Source organism: Oncorhynchus kisutch, linkage group LG22 (assembly GCF_002021735.2).
Source record: "Oncorhynchus kisutch isolate 150728-3 linkage group LG22, Okis_V2, whole genome shotgun sequence".
Lineage (NCBI taxonomy): Eukaryota > Metazoa > Chordata > Actinopteri > Salmoniformes > Salmonidae > Oncorhynchus > Oncorhynchus kisutch.
Window position 1 is genome coordinate 40465965 of NC_034195.2, and position 24719 is coordinate 40490683.

The 24719-nt window shown below is 45.8% G+C and overlaps 1 protein-coding gene across 2 annotated transcripts in view; it reads left to right on the top strand.

The window, feature by feature from the left end:
- Window positions 1-24719, top strand: part of LOC109867119 (cat eye syndrome critical region protein 2) — a 51579-nt gene that overhangs the window by 23758 nt on the left and 3102 nt on the right. The window contains exons 2-18 of one of the 2 annotated variants that reach the window (XM_020456045.2): window positions 3769-3863; window positions 7855-8038; window positions 10081-10208; window positions 12253-12333; window positions 12500-12558; window positions 12675-12835; window positions 14564-14653; window positions 14746-14902; window positions 16423-16552; window positions 16642-16679; window positions 16824-16915; window positions 17045-17171; window positions 17720-18087; window positions 18297-18443; window positions 18625-19462; window positions 19925-21788; window positions 21953-22020. In XM_020456045.2, the coding sequence (XP_020311634.1) occupies window positions 3769-3863; window positions 7855-8038; window positions 10081-10208; window positions 12253-12333; window positions 12500-12558; window positions 12675-12835; window positions 14564-14653; window positions 14746-14902; window positions 16423-16552; window positions 16642-16679; window positions 16824-16915; window positions 17045-17171; window positions 17720-18087; window positions 18297-18443; window positions 18625-19462; window positions 19925-21788; window positions 21953-22001 (4608 nt within the window). In that variant the 3' untranslated portion in view covers window positions 22002-22020. Of the gene's footprint in view, window positions 1-3768; window positions 3864-7854; window positions 8039-10065; window positions 10209-12252; window positions 12334-12499; window positions 12559-12674; window positions 12836-14563; window positions 14654-14745; window positions 14903-16422; window positions 16553-16641; window positions 16680-16823; window positions 16916-17044; window positions 17172-17719; window positions 18088-18296; window positions 18444-18624; window positions 19463-19924; window positions 21789-21952; window positions 22021-24719 lie in introns of those variants that run through there. The other variant, XM_031801699.1, reaches the window with a different exon arrangement.

The following is a 24719-nucleotide window of genomic DNA, read 5'->3' on the forward strand; positions in this document are numbered from 1 at the left end:
TTTTTGACAGTATAGAATAATAGTGAAGACATCAAAACTAATGAAATAACACATGGAATCATGTAGTAACCAAAAAAGTCGTAAACAGATTAAAATATACAGCTGAAGTCAGAAGTTTACATACACTTAGGCTGGAGTCATTAAAACCCTTTTTCAACCACTCCACAAATGTCTTGTTAACAACCTGTAGTTTTGTCAAGTCATTTAGGACATCTACTTTGCATGACACAATTTAATTTTCCCAACAATTGTTTGAAGAAAGATTTATTTCACTTCCCGTGGGTTAGAAGTTTACGTATACTAAGTTGACTGTGCCTTTTAAACAGCTTGGGAAAATTCAAGAAAATGATGCCATGGCTTTAGATGCCTCTGATAAATAATAATAATTGACATCATTTGAGTCATTTGGAGGTGTACCTGTGGATGTATTTCAAGGCCTACCTTCAAACTCAGTGCCGCTCTGCTTGACATCATGGGAAAATCAAAAGAAATCAGCCAAGAACTCAGAAAAACAAATGTAGACCTTCACAAGTCTGGTTCATCCTTGGGAGCAATTTCCAAATGCCTGAAGGTACCATGTTCATCTGTACAAACAACAGTACGCAATTATAAACACCATTGGACCACACAGCCGTCATACCGCTGAGGAATCAGACGTGTTCTGTCTCCTAGAGAATGTACTTTGGTGCAAAAAGTGCAAATCAATCCCAGAACAACAGCAAAGGACCTTGTGAAGATGCTAGGCTAGAGGAAACGGGTACAAAACTATCTATATCCACAGTAAAACAAGTCCTATATCGACATAACCTAGGCCGCTCAGCAAGGACGAATGCACTGCTCCAAAACCGCCATAAAAAAGCCAGACTATGTTTTGCAACTGCACATGGGGACAAAGATCATACTTTTTGGAGAAATGTCCTCTGGTCTGATGAAACAATAATAGAACTGTTTGGCCATAATGACCATCGTTATGTTTAGAGGAAAAATGGGGAGGCTTGCAAGCCGAAGAGCACCATCCCAACCGTGAAGCACGGGTGTGGCAGCATCATGTTGTGAGGGTGCTTTGCTGCAGGAGGGTCTGGTGCACTTCACAAAATAGATGGCTTCATAAGGCAGGAAAAATTATGTGGATATATTGAAGCAAAATCTCAAGACATCAGTCAAGAATTTAAAGCTTCGTCACACGTGGGTTTTCCAAATGGATTTGACCCCAAGCATACTTCCAAAGTTGTGGCAAAATGGCTTAAGGACAACAAAGTCAAGGTATTGGAGTGGCCATCACAAAGCCCTGACCCCAATCCTATAGAAAATTTGTGGGCAGAACTGAAAAGGCGTGTGCGAGCCAGGAGGCCTACAAACCTGACTCTGTTACACCAGCTCTGTCAGGAGGAATGGGCCAAAATTCCCCCAAATTATTGTGGGAAGCTTGTGGAAGGCTACACAAAACATTTGACCGAAGTTAAACAATTTAAAGTCAATGCTACCAAATACTAATTGAGTGTAGGTAAACTTGTGACCCACTGGGAATGTGATGAAAGGAAAGCTGAAATCATTCTCTCTACTATTATTCTGACGTTTCACATTCTTAAAATAAAGTGGTGATCCTAACTGTCCTAAGACAGGGAATTTTTGCTAGGATTTAAATGTCAGGAATTGTGAAAAACGGAGTTTAAATGTATTTGGTGTATGTGAACTTCCGACTTCAACTGTAAATTCTTCAAACTCTTGGCATTCTATCAACCATCATTTTTTTCATTTAAAAAAATGTAACTAGGCAAGTCAGTTCAAAACAAATTCTTATTTACATTGACGGCCAAACCTGGACGACACTACGCCAATTGTGCATCAACCTATGGGACTCCCAATCATGGCTGGATGTGATACAGCCTGGATTCGAACCAGGGACTATAGTGACTCCTCTTGCACTGAGATGCAGTGTCTTAGACCACGGCGCCAATCGGGAGCCCAAAGCCTCATGATGGAGTCACCTGGAATGCATTTCAATTAACAGGTGTGCCTTAAGTTAATTTATGGAATTTCTTTCCTCAACGCGTTTGAGCAAATCAGTGATGTTGTGACAATAGTTACGATAGTCCATATTATGGCAAGAACAGCTCAAAACACTTTTTTTGGTTACTACATGATTCCATATGTGTTATTTCATAGTTTTGATGTCTTCACTCTTATTCTACAATGTAGAAAATAGTACAAATAAAGAAACACTTGATGTGTAGGTGTTCTAAAACTTTTGACCCTAGTGTATGTTATTGTGGTTTCTGGCACCCCAGTTCCAGGCCCTCCCAAGGTTGTGAGCTTCCCTCCTCCCAGGCTCTTCATATTGAATTATTCTTTAGATCCATTAGAATCTGTCTAATTTTACACCATGATCAATAGGTTTTTAAATTGGTCATTTGAAATGTGCTCAAGCAGCTTAATGAACTCTGCTGTTTTAATAATAGTACTTGGAGATAAAGAATCAGTTTCTGTTGCACCACCAACCAGTCCTGAATAGCTATCTGATTTTTAAATGTTTTATCCCATAGCAGAAACATCCAACTTATCCTGTTTTTAAAGCACTCTCTGTCCCTCCCCCCTGTGTTTCATCCTGATGGTTGACTCCTAGCTTCCTAGCTTCTCCACAGCCAAGAGGTGTGGAGGCTGACCCCCCCAGTGACCCCAGCACTTAGATGGGTTTTATCTAGAGAGAGGCAGCAATCTGCAGGCTGTGGCTGCACAATGAAATGGGCCTCCTCACCCTTCAGTTAATTCTGGACTGTCACCGTGCTTTTTCTTTGGGGAGGTTTGTTGGTGGAGGGGAGATGTGTTTTATGCAGAGAATTTAGAAGTAAATTCTGTAGATGGAGACAGAAGGGAGTGGTGGGGAGGTCAGCTGCAGGCGGATTACTTTTTAAGTGGAATAGCCAATTCTGAAGGGTGGCTTTGCATCCTAGGAAAGTGGGAAGAAAGGTTAAGTAGAATGGAGACTTGGCTGATAGAGCCATTTGCATTAGTGTTTTTTGCCCTCAGCCTCCCTTGTCTCTGCCCAGCCTCTGCTCTGTAGCTGAGGGCCTTTGGGTATCCCGGGGAGAGAGCAAGCATGCTGGGTAACAGTGGAGGAGAGGGGGGTTGGTCTGTACGGTGGCCTTAGGCTCCTGCTGCCGTCTCTCCTTGGCTCTTTCAGGGCCTTTAGAGTTTGCTCTCCTGGTTACTGCCGCTTCATAAACCCTCAATAGTGGCCACACAATGCCAGGCAGGAGTGGGGTCAGGGTTGAACTTGAACCTCGCATCCAACCGCTGGCAGAAAGGACTCCTCTGAGAACCTGTGAGCTAGTCCCCCCCTCCCCCCAGCAACTCAATCACCCTAACCAGTCCCTACACGCAGCCTATCTAGTATGGTTGTTTGTCATGATCAAGCGTACTCGACTCGAGGTGAAATACTGCCTGATTCTGGTCCCCTATGGCTCTGACAATTTACTAGTTCCAATATCCACACTTCAACGAAGTTTTGCTACGAGAGCTCCTGTTTCATTGAAAATGTCAAACGGTGTCTTGGAAACCCTAAATTCTCATCACCTCCTACCGTTTTACTCCAGGGCATCTGTATCACTTTGGAATCACACAGCTTCTTTTTTTTTTACGTACCTACCTGTGACTAATACCAACCATAAAATGTTATATGTTGACTTTAAAACAAATATTTTTGCGTACCTTAAAAAGAGGATCTCCATATAACTCACTGGCTGACCTCTTCTCCCTTCTGTGTGGTAGGAGCTGGAAGAGGCGCTACAGAAGCAGGACATAGACTTTCTGGCTGACCTCCTCGTCTCACTGCTGCAAGGATGCTACCAGCGCACAGACATCACGTAAGTAGTACCCCCACATTCTTTATTTAATTTTTATTATTTTAATATTGACTAGGTCTACCTTTTTTCGCTCACTAGCACACAACAGCATTTACCTTTACCTTTTACCTTTACAACTCAATGTTGGTCTGTTATCTTCCCCATCTTGGTGACAACATCCAGGGGCCCGTATGGGCCTACACTAGAGGTCGAAACGTTTATGATTTTTCAACGCCGATACCGATTTATTGGAGGACCAAAAAAAGCCGTTACCGATTAATACATTTTTGTTGTTTGTTTTTTGTTGTTGTAATAATGACAATTACAACAATACTGAATGAACACTTATTTTAATTTAATATAATACATCGATAAAATCAATTTAGCCTCAAATAAATTCTGAAACATGTTCAATTTGGTTTAAATAATGCAAAAACAAAGTGTTGGAGAAGAAAGTAAAAGTGCAATATGTGCCATGTAAGAAAACGTTTAAGTTCCTTCCTTGCTCAGAACATGAGAACATATGAAAGCTGGTGGTTCCTTTTAACAAGAGTCTTCAATATTCCCGGGTAAGAAGATTTAGGTTGTAGTTATTATAGGAATTATAGCACTATTTCTCTCTCTACCATTTGTATTTCATATACCTTTGACTATTGGATGTTCTTATAGGCACTTTAGTATTGCCAGTGTAACAGTATAGCTTCCGTACCTCTCCTCGCTCCTACCTGGGCTCGAACCAGGAACACAACGACAACAGCCACCCTCGAAGCAGCATTACCCATGCAGAGCAAGGGGAACAACTACTCCAAGTCTCAGAGCGAGTGACGTTTGAAACACTATTGGCGCGCACCCCGCTAACTAGCTAGCCATTTCACATCACATCGTTACACCAGCCTAATCTCAGAGGTTGATAGGCTTGAAGTCATAAACAGCGCAATGCTTGACGCACAACGAAGAGCTGCTGGCAAAACGCACAAAAGTGCTGTTTGAATGAATGCTTACGAGCCTGCTGCTGCCTACCACCGCTCAGTCAAACTGCTCTATCAAATCATAGACTTAGTTATAACATAATAACACACAGAAATACGAGCCTTAGGTCTTTAATATGGTCGAATCCGGAAACTATCATCTCATTTTGTCTGTCATAGTTGAAGTGTACTACCTATGATGAAAATTACAGGCCTCTCATCTTTTTAAGTGGGAGAACTTGCACAATTTGTGGCTGACTGAATACTTTTTGCCCCACTGTATATGTTGCGTGTGACAGTTTGATCAATCCCAATAATTTGTGGCGCATGCACATCCTAGAATCTCCACGTACACCAGAATTTAGTAAGACATTTACTCACTGTTGATAAGTGAGCCCCCTGCTCTTGCTCCATCAGCACTACCGGGCCAGGCACCAGTCTGCCTGTGATTGGGGAGAGAGGTTAGGACTGATCCAGTTTCCGCACCCGGGTGGCCTTATTGGGCTGGACAGCCACTGGCATCTCGGGCCTTTCACGGAGCTGCACTTTTCATCCGCACTTGTTAAACGCTCCGGGGGGGGGGGCTGCAGCTGTCTGAACGTGCACACTGCTCTTTCAAGATAAGCTATTTTCTTTCTCATTTTCGCTTGTTGTGTTGGCACTCACCCCTGCCCTGACTCCTTGTTTCTATGCAACTGAGCGAGATCTGAAGGGTTCCAGATTATTCAGACAAATCTGACCCAAAAACATTTTATTTACCAGCATCCAACTTAGAACAATGATACAAACTAGGGATCCACCGATATATCGGTGAACATATTGGAATCGGCCGATATTAGCTAAAAATGCCAACATCGGTATCGGCCTGATATCTAGTTTAACGGCGATGTGCAAAACTGATGTCAAAACTGACGTGCATACCTATATAACAGAGATTAGAACATCTTTGTATATAATGAAGGGACATGACGTAATGACGCTACGTAAAATTCTGCGCTACTCGTGCAACACAGCATTCTTAACCTAGCCCACAATGTCTGCTGTATGGATCGAGCAGTCAACAAGTTGAGCAGTCATTTGAATGAGTAAGATCATTTCAGTGAGACAACTCAAAGGCGAAATCCATAGCCCTTGACAATCAACTGTTCTCTATCATGGGTGATGTTGGCTTTCGCCGACTGGTTGAGCACCAGTACACTTTTTTTTTGGGGGGGCACATTTTTTCAGATGTTGCACGACTGGAGTTACACAGTAATAGCGTCACTGCTATTAGCTTCACAACTGACATTTGGACCAGTGATATCAGCCCCATGAGCATGCTGAGTCTGACAGCACAGTGGGTCATCGAGGATTTCGCACTAAGGAAAGTCTTATTGCATGCTCATCAATATGCTGGTTGTCATACCGCTGCTGCAATTTCAATGGCATTTGCGAACATGTTTGAAACTTGGAAACATGAACATGCTAGCTCCATTCAAACAACTGGCTCGAGAAATCAGCTCATCAACTGTGCCTGCAGCAGATGTGATACCCTCTGTCAATGCATTGAAACGCCTGCTCAACAAAACTAACAGGGATGTAATCAAATGTGCACCAAATTTGGGAAGCTTTATGTGCATATGGAACATTTCTGGAATCTTTTTTTCCAGCTCATGAAACATGGGACAAACACTTTACATGTTGCACTTTATATCATTGTTTAGTGTAGTATTTGTATTCTAATGAATGAATGAAACAGTTGCCCTTGACAGTTTGCCCCGGCAACAAAACTGCCCACACAGGCTGTGAACAAGCGATTCGGTGGCATTTTCTCTTTGCTGTGTCGCCACCATGCTCAACGCTATGTACAAGGACCACTACTTCGATACAGACAAGAAACAGGGTTTTTGTGAAATGTTACATAGACAGCTGGACAAGATGGAAAGAGATGGACACAGTGACAGTGACAGTGCGCACCGACGAAGAGAGGCCACGGACAGAGAGCTGAAACTTCACTGCTTGATATGTATGATGAAATCCTGGTTGAGAATGAAACGACTGAACAAATGAACAACGAAACAGAACAGCAAGTAAGTGATAGAAATAGGTTTTGATTATGTTTTACTGGTAATGGGGACATACGTAAATGCCAACAAAATAACTTTTTGGTGTGTGTGTAACCTTTTATTTAACTAGGCACGTCATTAAGAACAAAATCATATTTACAATGACGTCCTACCCAGCCAAACCCGGATGACGCTGGGCCAATTGTGCGCCGCCCTATGGAACTCCCAATCACTGCCGGATGTGATACAGCCTGGATTCGAACCAGGGACTGTGGTGATGCCTCTTGCGACCGCTGCGTGTGTGTGTTAACTATTTAACTGTACTAGAATGCTTAAAAGGCCGCTAAAATGTTTAATATCAGTTATCAGTATCAGGTTTTTTTGGCAAGGAAAATATAGGATATCGATATCGGTGCGTCACTAATACAAACCCACTCAAATGCAAACAAAATGGCTTTCTTTTCGCATTCCTTTTTCCTCGAACTACTACGGTATGGCAGCTTGAATTATTTCATGATTATCACAATGGACAGCCTACTTTTCTTAACTTTAAGGACAAGGATTTGGAAGTGAGTGAGTAATGGTGCTGCTATTGTCAGATCCCAATGGTCTCTTCGAAGGTCTTTATATTAAGGGGATTATTTTGTTGTAATTTCTGTCCAACCAACGTCCAATCGGTATTCCTTGTAACTGCCTAGATTGGTATCAATACAAAGTACATGTTCCAAGTTTTGACCGTTTGACACTATAAGAACAGTAGGCATTTGAGAATTAATGACTTGGGTTAGAAACAACAAAATTATCCAATGTTGTATTGGAACCCTTGACTAGTTTGCTCCAACTAAATTCACTGCAGTAGATCTCAATATGGTTTTGTTAATACCCAGCTCTCCTTACTATTGTATTGTCATACTAGCATGTCATTGTCTCAGAGATTAATGGCAACACTTTACTAGGTGTGGGAAAACATATGGGACTAATCACTCCTCTCCCCTTCAGCCCCCAGGCATTCAGCGATTACCTGGACGACATCATCAACTACCGCTGGGAGTTGGAGGAGGGGAAGCCTAACCCGCTGCGCCAGGGGCCCTTTGAGGAGCTGGCCCCACGCACGCAGGTGGAACTGCTGCACAGGCTGTGTGACTACCGCCTGGACGCTGCCGATGTCTTCGACCTGCTCAAGGTACTGCGCGCGCGCGCGCGCACACACACACACACACACACACACACACACACACACACACACACACACAGAGAGTACACCGGTTACCGCAAGTCTGCACCTTGTTTATTAACTCCTGGTATGACTGTGTCAGAGTTAGCATGGGGAAAGCGGTTTTAAAAAAAAAATGGATAAACACTTTTTTGTTGTTGTAGTTAGCTGTAGTTATGGTGAATTATTGTGATGCCATTTATGGTGACTGGCTGAAGAAGTGCTATCTAACCTGATGAAGTGAATTATGTACAGTACCAGTCATAAGTTTGGACACACCTACTCATTCCAGAGTTTTTCTTTATTTTTACTATTTTCCACATTGTAGAATAATAGTGAAGATATCAAATCTATGAAATAACGTAGTAACCAAAAGTGTTAAACAAATCAAAATATATTTGAGATTCTTCAAAGTAGCCACCCTTTGCCTTGATGACAGCTTTGCACACTGTTGGCATTCTCTCAACCAGCTTCATGAGGTAGTCACCTGGAATGAATTTCAATTAACAGGTGTGCCTTGTTAAAAGTTCATTTGTGCAATTTCTTTCCTTCTTAATGCGTTTGGGCCAATCAGTTGTCTTGTGACAAGGTAGGGGTGGTATACAGAAGATAGCCCTATCTGGTAAAAGACCAAGTCCATATTATGGCAAGAACAGCTCAAATATGCAAAGAGAAACGACAGTCCATCATTACTTTAAGACATGAAGGTCAGTCGATGCCGAAAATTTCAATAACTAAAAAAAAATAATGTATGTGCAGTCGCAAAAACCATCAAGCGCTATGATGAAACTGGCTCTCATGAGGACTGCCACAGGAAAGGAAGACCCAGAGTTAAATCTGCTGCAGAGGATAAATTCATTAGTTACCAGCCTCAGAAATTGAAGCCCAGATAAATGCTTGACAGAGTTCAAGTAAGACACATCTCAACATCAACTGTTTTTTTATGTTTTATTTTATTTAACCTTTTTTATTTTACTAGTCAGTTAAGAACAAATTCTTATTTTACAATGACAGCCTAGGAACAGTGGGTGAACTGCGCTTGTTCAGGAGCAGAACGACAAAGTTTTACCTTGTCAGCTCGGTGATTCGATCTAGCAACCTTTCGGTTACTGGACCAACGCTCTAACCACTAGGCTACCTGCCGCCTCCTGTTCAGAGGAGACTGTGTGAATCAGGCCTTCATGGTCAAATTGCTTCAAAGAAACCACAACTAAAGGACACCAATAAGAAGTGACTTTCTTGTCCTAAAGAACACGAGCAATTAGACCGTGGAAACCTGTCCTTTGGTCCGATGAGTCCAAATGTTAGATTTTTGGTTCCAACCGCCATGTCTTTGTGAGACACAGAGTATGTGAATGGATGATCTCCGCATGTGTGGTTCCCACCGTGAAGCATGGAGGAGGAGGTGTAATGGTGTGGGGGTGCTTTGCTGGTGACACTGGCAGTGATTTTATTTAGAATTCAAGGCACACTTAACCAGCATGACTACCACAGCATTCTGCAGCGATACGCCATCCCATCTGGTTTGGGCTTAGTTGGGACTATCATTTGTTTTTAAACAGGACAATGATCCAAAACACACCTCCAGGCTGTGTAAGTGCTATTTGACCAAGAAGGAGAGTGATGGAGTGCTGCATCAGATGACTTGGCCTCCACAATCACCCGAACTCAACCCAATTGAGATGATTTGGACTGCGAAGTGAAGGAAAAGCAGCCAACAAGTGCTCAGCATATGTGAAAAGCATTCCTTATGAAGCTGAGAATGCCAAGAGTGTGCAAAGCTGTCATCAAGGCAAAGGGTGGCTACTTGGAAGAAACTCAAATATAAAATATATTTAGATTTGTTTAACTTTTTTTTTTTTTGGTTACTACATGATTCCATACGTGTTATTTCGTAGTTTTGATGTCTTCCCTATTAAAAAATATTAAAAAATAAATAAAAACCCTTGTAGGTTTGTCCAAACTGTTGACTGGTACTGTACATTATTAATCCATAGAATGTTTGATCCCAGGGCTTGGATGCGGACAGCCTGCGCGTGGAGCCGTTGGGTCAAGATGGGAACGGTACCCTCTACTGGTACTTCTATGGTACCCGCATGTACAAAGAGGACCCGGTCAAGAGGAAAGCAGAGCAGCTCCGGTAAGAGGGTTGCACCATAGGACATCAGTTGTAGACGTTGAATGGTTTGGCTTGCCCATAATTCACCAATAAGAGGTCGTAGTATGTGAACACAATGCTAGCGTATATAACCATGTTTTCTATTTTTTGGATTCTCTGATACTTTACTGTGTGTGTGTGTGCGCATTTATACAGTGCCTTGCGAAAGTATTCGGCCCCCTTGAACTTTGCGACCTTTTGCCACATTTCAGGCTTCAAACATAAAGATATAAAACTATATTTTTTTGTGAAGAATCAACAACAAGTGGGACACAATCATGAAGTGGAACGACATTGGATATTTCAAACTTTTTTAACAAATCAAAAACTGAAAAATTGGGCGTGCAAAATTATTCAGCCCCCTTAACTTAATACTTTGTAGCGCCACCTTTTCCTGCGATTACAGCTGTACGTCGCTTGGGGTATGTCTCTATCAGTTTTGCACATCGAGAGACTGAATTTTTTCCCATTCCTCCTTGCAAAACAGCTCGAGCTCAGTGAGGTTGGATGGAGAGTATTTGTGAACAGCAGTTTTCAGTTCTTTCCACAGATTCTCGATTGGATTCAGGTCTGGACTTTGACTTGGCCATTCTAACACCTGGATATGTTTATTTTTGAACCATTCCATTGTAGATTTTGCTTTATGTTTTGGATCATTGTCTTGTTGGAAGACAAATCTCCATCCCAGTCTCAGGTCTTTTGCAGACTCCATCAGGTTTTCCTCCAGAATGGTCCTGTATTTGGCTCCATCCATCTTCCCATCAATTTTAACCATCTTCCCTGTCCCTGCTGAAGAAAAGCAGGCCCAAACCATGATGCTGCCACCACCATGTTTGACAGTGGGGATGGTGTGTTCATGGTGATGAGCTGTGTTGCTTTTACGCCAAACATAACATTTTGCATTGTTGCCAAAAAGTTCAATTCTGTTTTCATCTGACCAGAGCACCTTCTTCCACATGTTTGGTGTGTCTCCCAGGTGGCTTGTGGCAAACTTTAAACGACACTTTTTATGGATATCTTTAAGAAATGGCTTTCTTCTTGCCACTCTTCCATAAAGACCAGATTTGTGCAATATACGACTGATTGTTGTCCTATGGACAGAGTCTCCCACCTCAGCTGTAGATCTCTGCAGTTCATCCAGAGTGATCATGGGCCTCTTGGCTGCATGTCTGATCAGTCTTCTCCTTGTATGAGCTGAAAGTTTAGAGGGACGGCCAGGTCTTGGTAGATTTGCAGTGGTCTGATACCCCTTCCATTTCAATATTATCGCTTGCACAGTGCTCCTTGGGATGTTTAAAGCTTGGGAAATCTTTTTGTATCCAAATCCGGCTTTAAACTTCTTCACAACAGTATCTCGGACCTGCCTGGTGTGTTCCTTGTTCTTCATGATGCTCTCTGCGCTTTTAACGGACCTCTGAGACTATCACAGTGCAGGTGCATTTATACGGAGACTTGATTACACACAGGTGGATTGTATTTATCATCATTAGTCATTTAGGTCAACATGGGATCATTCAGAGATCCTCACTGAACTTCTGGAGAGAGTTTGCTGCACTGAAAGTAAAGGGACTGAATAATTTTGCACGCCCAATTTTTCAGTTTTTGAAATGTTAAAAAAGTTTGAAATATCCAATAAATGTCGTTCCACTTCATGATTGTGTCCCACTTGTTGTTGATTCTTCACAAAAAAATACAGTTTTATATCTTTGTTTGAAGCCTGAAATGTGGCAAAAGGTCGCAAAGTTCAAGTGGGCCGAATACTTTCGCAAGGCACTGTATATGCGTTCTGGTTTTTGTAATGAAATGACCTATGTAAACAGTAGCACTTCCTAATGCAAATTATGTTTTCTAAGGAAGGACAAAGTGGGCACCAACATAGTTAGTTATTCTCCGTAACTACATGTACTTGTTAGCCTGTTAGAGGTTAATTACACGGGTCACTCCGGTAATAGCTACACAGGTAAAAGGCCTGTGTAATTTAAAGTGTGGGTGGATATTTGTTTTTCATGATTTTGTCCCCCCACAGTGAAGCCCTTGTGATCAAACCAGCAGAGAAGAGGAAAAGAGGAAGACCACCAAAGAAGAAAGTGGAGGAGATCCAGCTAAGGTGACCAGCAGCAGGGTCTCTCCTTTGTGGTCTCAAGTTCTCTCCGCTCTCAAACAAAATGTCTCCAGAGAAACAAATATTTTCACCAGCTTTCTTCCCCAGTCCTTGTTCATGCAATGCTTTGGAGTGCATGGTAAATACCTAACGGGCTGTCCTTTTGTTTCAGTGAGGTGGAGAACGAAGTGAAGAAGGAGAATGGACTGGAAGGTCTGCACTCAGGCACAGGTGAGAGCAAAAAGACAAAGCTATCAAACATGGTCAACTTCTACTCCTGACTAGAGATGTATATTTGATGCTGACGATTGGGACTCATGTTGACCATGATGTGTCTGTCCGTCCAGACCGTGAGCGTGGCGCCTGGTCCCTGGTGTGTGACACAGAGGAGCAGTGGGCCAGTCTGGCTGAGAGCATAAAGGACAAAACGTCCCCCCAGGACCGCCACCTCTACCGCATCATCAGCCAGAACTTCCTCCCTGAGATCAGCAGCATGATCGAGCTCAAGGTCAGACAGCTCTCTTCTCTCCTCACTCTTCATTCAGACATTGACTCCAGGAGGCGTTGGGAAGTGGAGGCTGGGAGGGAGGCTGTGTGATGTACCTACAGGTGTGGAGGCGGACTCGTCTCTGCTTGCCCAGAACACCAGCTTCTAAACCCTACAGAGCCTTGGGCCCAAAGCATGTCTGTCTTTCACTGTGGACCAGTTGCCCTGTGTGCAGCTGCTGCTGGCGTGACAGTCGGGGCTGGGGACGCTCATTTATCACTAGTTTTTCTTCTGGGGAATGAGATTCGCCTTGGGAGATTGACGCCATGTTTTAACTGTTCAAACGCTGCCCTTTTAAGACATTGCATACTCATTTATCTTTGAGGATACATAGTTAGACAGTATATCTTTTGCGAGACGAGCACATTCTGATTGGTGGTGGCTGCTATCCCTAGCCCACCATTTCCTAGTGTCCTCTTGTCTGATAACACACACTGGCCCTGTTGCTATAGAAACCCAACACAGCCTGCCCGTCTGTGCCGGTCTAAAGCCCTTTGGCCATTCTGTCGGCATGGGGTCATTCTCTAATGATCACCCGATGGTGACCTGTCCTTCACGGCCAGCATGCCTGGCTGGTATCTTTCTGGACATATTCACAGTTCTCAAGCTGCTGAACATTCCCTTCCCACCGGGTGCAGGCTCTGGCAGTACAGAGTATGTGTAGCGTGTGTGAGCGCACACTAGCGTGGATTCCTCCAGTTCCCGTCCACAGCCCTGGCCATCACAGCCATTTGGTGGGGGCGCTGACGGGAGGCAGGCGATCACCTTGAGGTGGGATGGAGCCTCTTGATTGACGGCCCTATGCGCTGCAGTATTGGCTACCACTTAAGTGGCGACACCAGAGGCACTCCATCTCCTGTGTGGTATTAAGTGCTGTGGGTAATGCAGAGCAGAGGAGCCCCGGGACATGCTGGTGCTGCGATGCAGAGAGAGAAGACTGGGGGATGGGAGCTGTAGCTAAGTCAGCACTTTGACACCCCCTCTAGTTGTGGTGGCGGCGGCCATAAGCACCAGTGGAGCTACCTGCCTTGCTCAAACATGTTCACATGCTGCTGGCAGGCAGAACTCTAAAAGGGGAAAGGGGCTAGCCCTGGTGGTGTTCACAGGCCCGGTCATCTGATGGGCTCTGACAGGAAGCACCAAGCCAATTCCCTGACATAGATATAGATATAGAAACTCCCTAGCCCAGAGGGCTCCGCTCTGACTGCAGCTTCCTTCTGTAGTTTTTTTCTTCCATGTTGTAGTCTGTGTATAAATGTTAACGGGTTGTATTCTGTGACCAATTTTGATACTCATGGACTTAGTAATTGCTGCAATATAGGCTTTTTCATGAAGTGGCAATGCTACGATCTGTTTGCAAATGAACACACACAAGAAACAACCCACCCCCACTCCCCTGGCTTTTAGTGTTAATTGTTACATTTGATTATTAATAGCGCGGTAGGTGTGGTTTAAAGTGGGGTAGTCAGGGGGTGGGGAGGAACAGAGCCTGAATTGCCAAAGGGCATGTGAACCCTCTCCTCACAGCTCTGCTGGAAGAGCAAAGAGGATTCCCCAGGGTCTGCTTGGGTTTTGGCTCCCGTGGAAGCATTACTTGATCAATGCGACTGCGTGTGATTTATTTTTTTACAAGTGTGAATAACGGACCCACTTGTTTGTGTTTTAATCTTGATTATTTTGCCTCTCCAGGAGAATGAGCAGAAGCAGAGGCTGCTGGACCCCACCCCAGTACGCAGCTCTTACCGGCTCTCTGAGAAACGCATGAGCCAAGAGGAGGAGGTGAGACTAGCTGTGTGTTTGTGTATAGATGGTTCTTAGTGTGTCCTGTCTCCTGTGAGACCCAGTGGACTGATAGTTTCCTGTGTGTCCAGGACACGCTGCAAGCCATAGCTGACGTGGAGCAGCAGAAACAGAGGGATGTGGACATGGACAGGCAGGCCCTGCTGGCAGAGCAGAAACGAGAGGAGGAGATGCTGCTTCAGGAGGAGCGTCAGAGAGAGGAGCAGGAGAGAGTCAAAGCTGTGGAGGGTGAGTAGTGGAGCTGGGAGGGGTAGACTGGGTGAGGCTCGGAGTGTTACACTAATAGACTACGGGATCAAAGACGACATGATGGATTCTAAAGGACAGCCAAACTCGCGCACACCTCTGCATTTTTATTGCCGGTACCGTTGCCACTGCCCCTGGTTGTGAATTATACCGAGGTAGGATCTTAATTTGTCCTATATTGTCACAGCAAAATAATCCTGCAGCAACAGGATTTTAACATTTAGTCCATAATGTTGCTTGATCGGTAGTTAGGTTATTAGCTGGCTAAAAGTAAGCTACATGAAAAGTACTACTACTCTTAATTAATATAACATGCTGACCACACCGCTCGCGTGCGCGGGTGTTGCAAAATAAATGTACACGCACGTTATTCAATCATTGCACCCGCGTCAACGAGCATCTTTGTAGCCTGTGGTAAAATATAATTTAGTTCTATTTGTGACACTTGACGTGCTGCAAGTCCTGCCTCTAATCTCATTGGTTTTTAGGAGCATATACCTACGTGGGTGATTGAAAGATCCACACTCCAGTCCAGTTGGTGGTGATAATGCACCTTAAAGTTGGTTGCCAACCAGCATATGAAGTCAGGAGGAGCAACTACTAGATACGTACTTGTTGTACCCTTTTATCTGTGGATTACTTGTCAGAGTAGAGGAACTTGTGCATTTACAGTACAATAACAACCCAATGTTTATATCCCAATACAAATTAGCTATCAACACAAGCTAGCTTGCTAAATTGCCATAAATATTTCATGCTTTTCGACCTGTCCCCAAATATATATATAGTTGGTTCTCATTTTGATATTTCTACCTGCGTGTCATGATCGCGTCTGGTGTGGGTGGACAAAATCAACATGCACGGGCGGTGTGGTCCGCATGTAACAGTGTGTTACTGTGGCTTTTCAGACTATTTATGTACATCAAGAGCTCATCTGCATCTGCATTTCTTGCGGTGCAGGAAAATTCTGAGTAGCATAAGTCATCAAATTTAAGATCCTACATCTGTGCCGCATTGGGCTAAGAGTGGGAATGTTGAGCCCTTTGAATCACAGGAGTCTCTTCCTCTGTCTGATGTCATCTGTCAACGGTTAATTAACTGCTGAACGACCCTCATGAATGTATTATAGATGAACAGCAGGACCGGCTGAGCTGCCTGGTCTCTGGTGGATCGGAGCCTCAACCCTCCATCTTTTAATCCGCACAGCAGGGGGCGGCCTTTCATGTTGAAAGATAGAGGAGCACATATTGCTTTGTCTCATCTTTTGATCAGCTATGCCTGCAAGAAGATGGTTGATGAATCACTCTTCCCCAAACTCCTTCAGTCTCTCGTGATGTTATGCCTGGTTTTTATGGACTCTGCGAACCAGCAGATGGCCGGATGGGCAACAAGTGCCCTTGAAACTGTAAGGAGGCTAGGAAGTACCACTAGCGTTGGTGCACTATTCTTTATGCTGTTGTGTGTAATTCATTGTGGTTCCCATGTTCTGCTGTGTCCCCTAGAGCGAGCGCGGCGGCGGAAGCTGCGTGAGGAGAAGGCCTGGTTGATATCCCAAGGGAAGGACCTGCCCCCCGAACTGCTGCACCTGGAGCCCCACTCACCCATCCAACGTGCCCGCAGGACGAAAGCGTTGTAAGAGCACACTACCACTCAACACTAGAGTACCGGTCATTTATGGAGAGTGTGGATTTGTTTTGAAAATGTTCAATCTTTTATTGCAGCTATGAAATTGATGATGATTATACAGCGTTGTACAAAGGTAAAGTAAAATAATATGCCCTGTCGTCTATGCAATCATCATTGTATCAGATCTGTATGTGTGAAGCATATTGACCTGCTGCAGATTCTTCTGGACAGTTAGCCAGGAGGGTGCCTCTATTCTGACTACAACTGTTCTCCACAGTGTTGGAGGCCCTGAAAGCCCACAAAGACTCCTGGCCTTTCTTGGAGCCTGTGGATGAATCCTATGCCCCCAACTATAATGAGATCATTCAGGTGAGTAATCACAGTGAAAAAGACGGGTCCAAACTTTGTCAAATGAAGGTTAGATGCCTCGGTTACATTTAAATTTGATGTCATCCATTCCACAAGTAGCAATTTACGTTAGCCCTGATTTCTCCTCAGACTCCGATGGACCTGTCCACCATCGAGAGGAAGCTGAATGAAGGGGAGTACATCGCCAAGGAGGAGTTTGTGTCTGATGTGAAGCTCATGTTTGAGAATTGCATGGAGTACAATGGGGAAGACAGTGGTAAATACACACACTTCATTTTGACCTTAACCTCACGCATGATGTCCCTCAAATGCCTCTAGCATGTGAAAAACGTTTTTTGGGATTGACATTGGACTTCAATTATGAATGTGAAATAGATCAATTTGATTAAGTGGAGGAGGAGAGAATTTTGGGGGAGAGCTGGGCTGTAATGTGGCTCTGGCCTTAACAGATTTGACAGTGATGAATGGGGAGGGATTGAGTTGTGCTCCAGTGCACCAGACCCTGCCTGCCTGCCTGCCTGCCTGCCTGCCTGCCTGCCTGCCTGCCTGCCTGCCTGCCAGAGAGACATTCCAGCCCCTAGCTAAGCCCCCTGTCTGGAGTCATCCATCTGTCTGAATGCTCTCCCCAGGGAGAGGCACTGGGGCCAGGGGTCAACCACACTACGGCCCTCTGGGCTGGTCAGCCTGTCGCCCAATGCTGGGGTGTGTCTATGCAATGGCATTCAGATGATACTCTGATATATGTGTCTGTGTTTAACTGGCCAGATGAATGAGCCCTGTGTGCCTGTCTGTGTTTTTCGGCAGAGTACAGCATCATGGCGGAGTCCCTGGAGCGCTGTTTCAGCCGAGCCCTGCTCAAGCACTTGCCGTCGGAGGACGGTGACACGGACGAAGAGTTCCACGTGTGTGGTGAGGACCGTGAGAAAGACCGCAAGGAGAAGAGGCGGAGCAAAGGCCCCAAACAGGCGGGGCCAGAGCGCTTGGGCCGAGCCACTGAGCATGCCTCGCGCAAACGGACACATCCAGGGGGCAAGGGCAGCACCGCCATGGAGGAGGGGAACAAGGTGGCCCAGCCTCCCCCTCCCACCCACTGGGCCAACAGACACCCACACCCCCACAGCATGCCACATGGACAACCCCACCCTGGGAATCTATACCACCCAGCACAGCAGGTAGCTAGGAACGCTTATTTGATATGTAGTTCTTTTTAGGCTTAAAGGGAGGCCAGGCATGTCAAACAATATTTCACATAGGAGATAGTGCTTTAGTACTTCAGTAGGAGTTAATAAAGAGAAAAACAGTTAAAGAGTAATTTTAGATAAGGACAGATAAATGCATGACATTTTAGACATGATATATTGAACTGTCATCCATTCTGCAGCAGCTCCAGCACCCCCCTGGTCCCCACATGTATGGTCAGAGGATGGCCATGGACCCCTGCTACGCCTACCCTCACCCTGGACAGGGACACATGCCCCGGCCTGGAGACCCCAATGCTCACCACATGCCTCAACATTACAACATGCAGGTGAGATCAGCTAAGAAAACGATCCCATGGAGTTTTCACATATCTGATGAGGAATTATCTTATCTGCTCTGCTCACAGTGTGCTCAAACTGAACACTATTTTGTGTGTTACTGCTCTGTCACCGTTGGTTGGTTATATTTGCTGCTATGCAGACATACTGATAGACATCCTTGTATTCCAGCCACACCTGGGGGATGGTCACCACATTGGCCCTAGATACCAGGTGGGGCCTGATGGCCGGCCTCTCCATCCCCAGCACCACCAGCAGCAGCACCCCTACATGGGTCCCACCCACGGCCCCTCACTGGGCCCACGCCCTGTGGCCCTCCAGTCTGGGGGCCTCTGCACCCCCACGCCCGAAGGCAACATGTACCCGTCCCGCCAGCGCACCGACGGCCACCCCATGCACCCCGGTGGGAACCGTTACCCCGGGCCTGACGTCCCACCACAACACAACTACCCTGCCTTTCGTCCAGGCATGGGCGTGCCTCCTAGCATGTGGTCAGGGATGAACCACCAAGGCCAGCAGAGGCCCAGTGGACCTGGGATGCAGGAGCAGAATATGGCTAACCACCAGCAGCACCCCTATTTTCATGGGGGTCCACGTCCCATGGGCCCCAAACCCTGGCTAGAGCAGCCTGGTGGCCCTGGAGGGTACCCCCCACCCCCAAATAGCCAGTACAGGATGCCCTGTGGCATCAGCACCTCCCCGGGGCCCATGGCCCTGCGGCCTCCCATGCCTCATCAGGACTCACGGCAGCGTCTGGCCTCCATGCTGGAGAGCCCAGAGATGATTGCCCTGCAGCAGCTGTCTGCTTCCTCCACCGGACTCCCTGCTGGCTCCTCGCACCAGCTCATGGGCAACCTTCAGCAGCAGCCCCCACAGGGAGTTGGCAGCGCACCAACTCAAGCTCAGCCCTCGCAGCACCCACCTCCCCCTGAAATTCACCTGCTGCGTCCTGCCAGAGACGATGGTCCAGATAGCCAGCCTGCCCATCACGCAGACATGCAGCCCAAAGGTAGGAATGATCTTCTTTGCTTTACAACTCTCCCTCTAAGCTTTATGAAAATCAACTTGGATCCTCGTCTACCTCCCCAAAAAATTATATTCAGACTTGTCTGGAGTTCTGACTATATTTCATAAGCAAACTGTCTCTTTGCAATGTGATGTTAATAATTTTTCACAGTAAGTGACTAAGTATTCATCACTTCAATGAAGTCTCGCGGCTTGCTTTGAGGGTGGAACTGAGATGACATGTCATCACACTGCAGCTACACTAGCAAGAAGATGTTTTATTTAAAGGACAAACCCTAAACATTTCTTGAACAAATATAATCAAAGATGGTGTTAAGTTTGAGTCTGTGTCTTGGAGAACATGTTCTATTACTTTTCATCTGTAGAGGCATAAACTCAGATGTTCAACAAATGGATCCTTTGTGTTCACTGTAACATCCTTCCTCTATATTCTCTGTCCTAACAGAGTTCACATCAGATCACAAAACGACCAACAACAACCATGCAGGAACGCGGATAACCCCCGTCCAGTCTGATCAGGATCGTTCCACAGAGCCTCCCAGTCACCCCACTGGGGGCATGCAGAGCCCCTCGGCTCCAAACTTGGGCAGATCACAGGAGAGGGGTAGCGGGACCGGGGAGCAGGCTCTGTCTGGGCCGGGACACCCACAGAGCTCAGAGACAACCGGCAACCAGGAGGGGGAGAGAAAAGGACAGTCTGTCTGCCAGACTCCCACTCAACAGAACAACCCTTCCATTGTTCCTCCTCCACACCCCCACAATTCACCTCCCTCCCAGAACTCTCCACACTCCCAGAATGCTCCACAGCATATAACCCAGATCCCCACTCGGCAAATCCCAGAGAATGCCCCTCACCCTAAGAACGCCCATCAACACATGATCCAGAATGCACAGCAACAAAACATCCTTCAACATATCAGTCAGAAAGCCCCACAGCAAGGATCCCAAAACCCTCAGAACACACCTCCACATGTGGCTCAGAATCCCCTTCAACGTGGTCCACAGCCAAGCCCCATGCATGGAATGCCAAAATGCGCCCCCAAAGGGGCCCAGCCTGGCCCTGGTCCACCACAGCCAGCCCCTTTCACCTCCCTGCCCCCCAGCCACCCTGTGTCCCAGCTGCCTCCCCAGCCCAGCCCAGCCGACCATGGAGACCAGAGGCCCAGCGAGCCCACTAGCAGAAGGGATTCTGGAGGCAGCTCTGGTAACCCCAGCATGATGAAGTCTGGACCTCCCAACAGCATCTATAAACAACAGTCGTTCAGTCCCAATGTGCAACAGACACAGTTTGGTAACCAGGGCAGTCTGGGGCCAAGGGGACCAGCACCTGGTCACATCCCAGCCATGCCTCCCCACTCTCCGGGCCAGGTTGCTGGAACCGTGGGCAGCCCAACACATCCACACTATGGTCAACCTATGGGCAGGCCCATGCCCCCTTCAAATCGGCAACCTTACCCAAACCAAGCTATGCCCCAGACCATGAACCCAAACCATAACCCTGCCGGCTACCCCACCTACCACCAGCAAGGAGCTTCCTATCCATACCACATGGCCCAGCAGCAGCATCTCCAGGGCCACACCAACATGTACCCCCAGTACCAGCAGCAACACTTATACCCCCAGCCCCAGGGCAACAGCCGGGGGGGCTACCCACCTGAGGAGTGGCATAGGCAGCAGCAATACCAGCCTCGCCACCCCATGCCCTCCAACACCTACCTGCCTGCAGCCAGTGCCAAGGTCAATGGGTGCCTGAAAGAGGGCAGCAGCATGGGCTCCCCCCTGGGCTCTGAGGGCTCCGGTGTCAGCTTGATGTCCCCAAGTCTCCTGCCCGAGGGCCTCCATGGAGGCTCGGCGGGGAAGGAGAGCAGGGAGGCTGGCAGCCCAATGAAGCCTCAGCATGCTCGGGTGGAGGAGACCTCAGAGCGGCCAGAGAGCCCTAAAGAGATCCTGGACCTGGATAGCCACAACGCTGCTGCACGCCGCTGGAGTTCCCAGCCCCTGCCTCAAGTGGCCAACTTCCTGTACGACCCCCGAGCAGTGCATCCTGGGATGCAGCAGGGTGGGGCCCCACCCCCCCACATGATTTCTCGGCCTCCATACCCTAGCCAGCCTGGCTTTCCTAGTGGACACTACACTCCCCAAAGACCCCACCCTCACCTCATGGAGGCCCTGCAGCGGCCCCAGCACCTGCCCTTTCACCCGGGACAGACCCGCATGGCCATTTACAGACACCCCCAGACTGAAGGCCACTTCCAAGGCATGACGGTCCAGCAGAGAGGCCTGGCACCTGAACACTTCCTTCACCCAGGGTAAGAAAGAGCTACGCTGAAGATTCTAATTGTTCATTCCTTTGCAGGGCTCCCTTGCAGGGCTTTTTTGCAAAAGAGACCTTGATCTCAATTGGGGACTCCCTGCTAAAAATATGGTTGAAAATAGATAGGTTATTGATGTTTTATCTTATGTCATCTTGTAGGCAGCAGATGATGTCTCCCAGTGGTCCCAGCAGTAAACAGGGAGTTTAAGCAACTCTGTAGAAGCAGGGTAAGTGACTATTCAATGGTGTATTTAGTATTTATTATGGATCCCCATTAGCTGCTGACAAGACAGGAGCTACTCTTCCTGGGGTCCAGCAAAATTAAGGCAGTTGTACATTTTAAAAACATTACAAAACATTCATAACAGATTTCACCAATCAATATTTCAATAAATCACGTCATGTTTCAGTTAGGGCTGTTACGGTGACCGTATTACTGATAAACTGGCGGTCACGAGACATGTTTAGTCACGGTAACCGTGACTGTCTCCAAGCTCTGATGCTGCTGATGGTCATTAGTAGACTACCAAACTTGCTAACTGCCTGGTACTCAGCACTCTATTGTCCCTCTAATCACTCTAACACCAATGCAAATGTAATTTGAAAATCAAACAATTTATGAGCCCATGAGCTCATCTTGCGCAACATTTCTATAGGCTATGCAATTGTGTGAGAACTTAGTTTTGATGGCCTCTATTAAGAAGAGGAGGATCCCATTAGCTTTCTAAAGGCTAGGCCTACTGTATTTTCTCAACTTTACTAATATTAAGCACATTGCTTCGCTTTACAACAAGAGTATAGCCTACCTAGCATGAAAATGAACCCCTGCCCCAACAGGTGCATGATAATGGTCCATTTTAAATCAAAACAAATTTCACACATATTATTTAGTATATGTAAAGACCAGATTAATTCAAGAACAATCTGATGGGTGACCAATATTAGCCTATCGCTTGTGAATGTTATATTATCACTTGTGTGAATCGATATCAAAATCAAATCAAACTTTATTTGTCACATGTGCCGAATACAACAAGTGTAGACTTTACCGTGAAATGCTTTACTTACAAGCCCTTAACTCTTCTTGAAATGCACTGTTGGTTAAGAAAATATTTACCAAGTAGACTAAAATAAAAAGTAACACAATAAGAATAACAATATCGAGGCTATATACAGGGGGCACCTGTACCAAGTCCGTGTGCGGGGGTACAGGTTAGTTGAGGTAATTTGTACATGTAGGTGGGGGTGAAGTGCCTATGCATAGATAATTAACAGCGAGTAGCAGCAGTGTACAAAATGGGGGGGGGGTCCATCAATGTAAATGAGTGGCATCAGTGGCGATTTTATTAATTGTTCAGCAGTCTTATGGCTTGGTGGTAGAAGCTGTTGAGGAGCCTTTTGGTCTTAAACTTGGCACTCCGGTTACCGCTTGCCGTGCGGTAGCCTACCTGAATGATGCCCGGCTTGTGTACAGTAAGGCAAGACACAGCTCCTGTCTTTTTTTCTCCTCAACTTTTTCAAATCATAGTCACGCACCTCATGTAGCCTAGCCAATAGGCCTATATGTTTTGATACGGTTTGTATCACAACTTAATTTTAAAGATCTTATTTGGCCACTTAAGCACATTAATCCTATTTACAGCGGGTGTAAACCCTACCTGGCATACATACGCAGCACATGAGTTTCAAGTTTGGGGAAGATAATACTAAAAGCATTATATGCATAATTGCATTTGTGGTCACCTTTGAGAATGGTATTTTCCCGCTGATTGGATTTTGGAACATTCACTCTTGTAGCCTACTGCCATGTGCGCATTGCTGCACTTATAATGTGAAGAAATAGCCTAATAGTTGATCAACATTTTAAGCTAATCGTTCTGATCTGTTGCATTAGCCTCATTGCCTTTGAAAGGTTTTTTGATGCTAGTGTTTGTATGAATTTAGGATCTATCGCAGCCTGGGACAGTCGAGGGATATGTTTGGAATATTTATTTTTCGCACAGAAGGACAAATTGACCAATAGAATAGGTCAACTTTTGTACTATGGGGGATAGTAGATTGACATAGCCTAGTGCTTTTGCTTTCATTAGGCCTACTCATCTTGTTGGCTGACAAAAAGTAAATATGGACAGTTCTTCCAACGTCTTCAATATGCTCCTCGGCATTTGATAAGAACACGTGCAGTTGCGTCCCCAATGTGTGTCTTCACTTGTAGACTGTGAGAAGGACCTGGGATGCTGTGAGAAGGACCCGATCACGTGACGGGCATTGTCTAAGATTTGAGGTGAATGAGAGGTGCTTCAGGGGCACGCAGCCTGGAAAGGGAATTATTATGATTATATTCCGCCCAAGGACACAACGGCCACTGGCCATAAAAGGCATGGATTCTTTTAGAGGGCATTACGGTCACACAAAGGGGATGCATCCAGGAAATTCAAGGCATTATCAAGTGCTTGTCAAATTGTGAATGAGAGACTGATGAAATGTGTACAGCCTGTGCAAAAAGCTAAGCAGAGCTCATGCCTTTCATGCAACTTTTTCAGATCATCATTAGTCGCATCATGCAGCCTTATGTATTAAAAATCAAAAGTTGCATAAATAACTCTAAATTAACCGTATAGGGGCACCTGTTTCTTTGTTAACCGCTCAACACAGAATAGCTGCATGTGCGCCCTCCCTCAAATCATTTGGAGAAAATATCCTTTCTATTGTATTCTTCATACTATAAAATAATGCCACGGTATTCTAAGCAAATATTGTCTGCTGTATCAGGGCCTAACATAAGGACAACTCTGTATGAAATAGACTACATTTTCTTCATACCATGTTTCTTTAGACCCGTCTAAAATAAATAATGGATTTATTGTGATGGTGTAGGCTGTATTAAATAGATTTGTTAGACTTTTTAAAATGTATATGTTCGAAA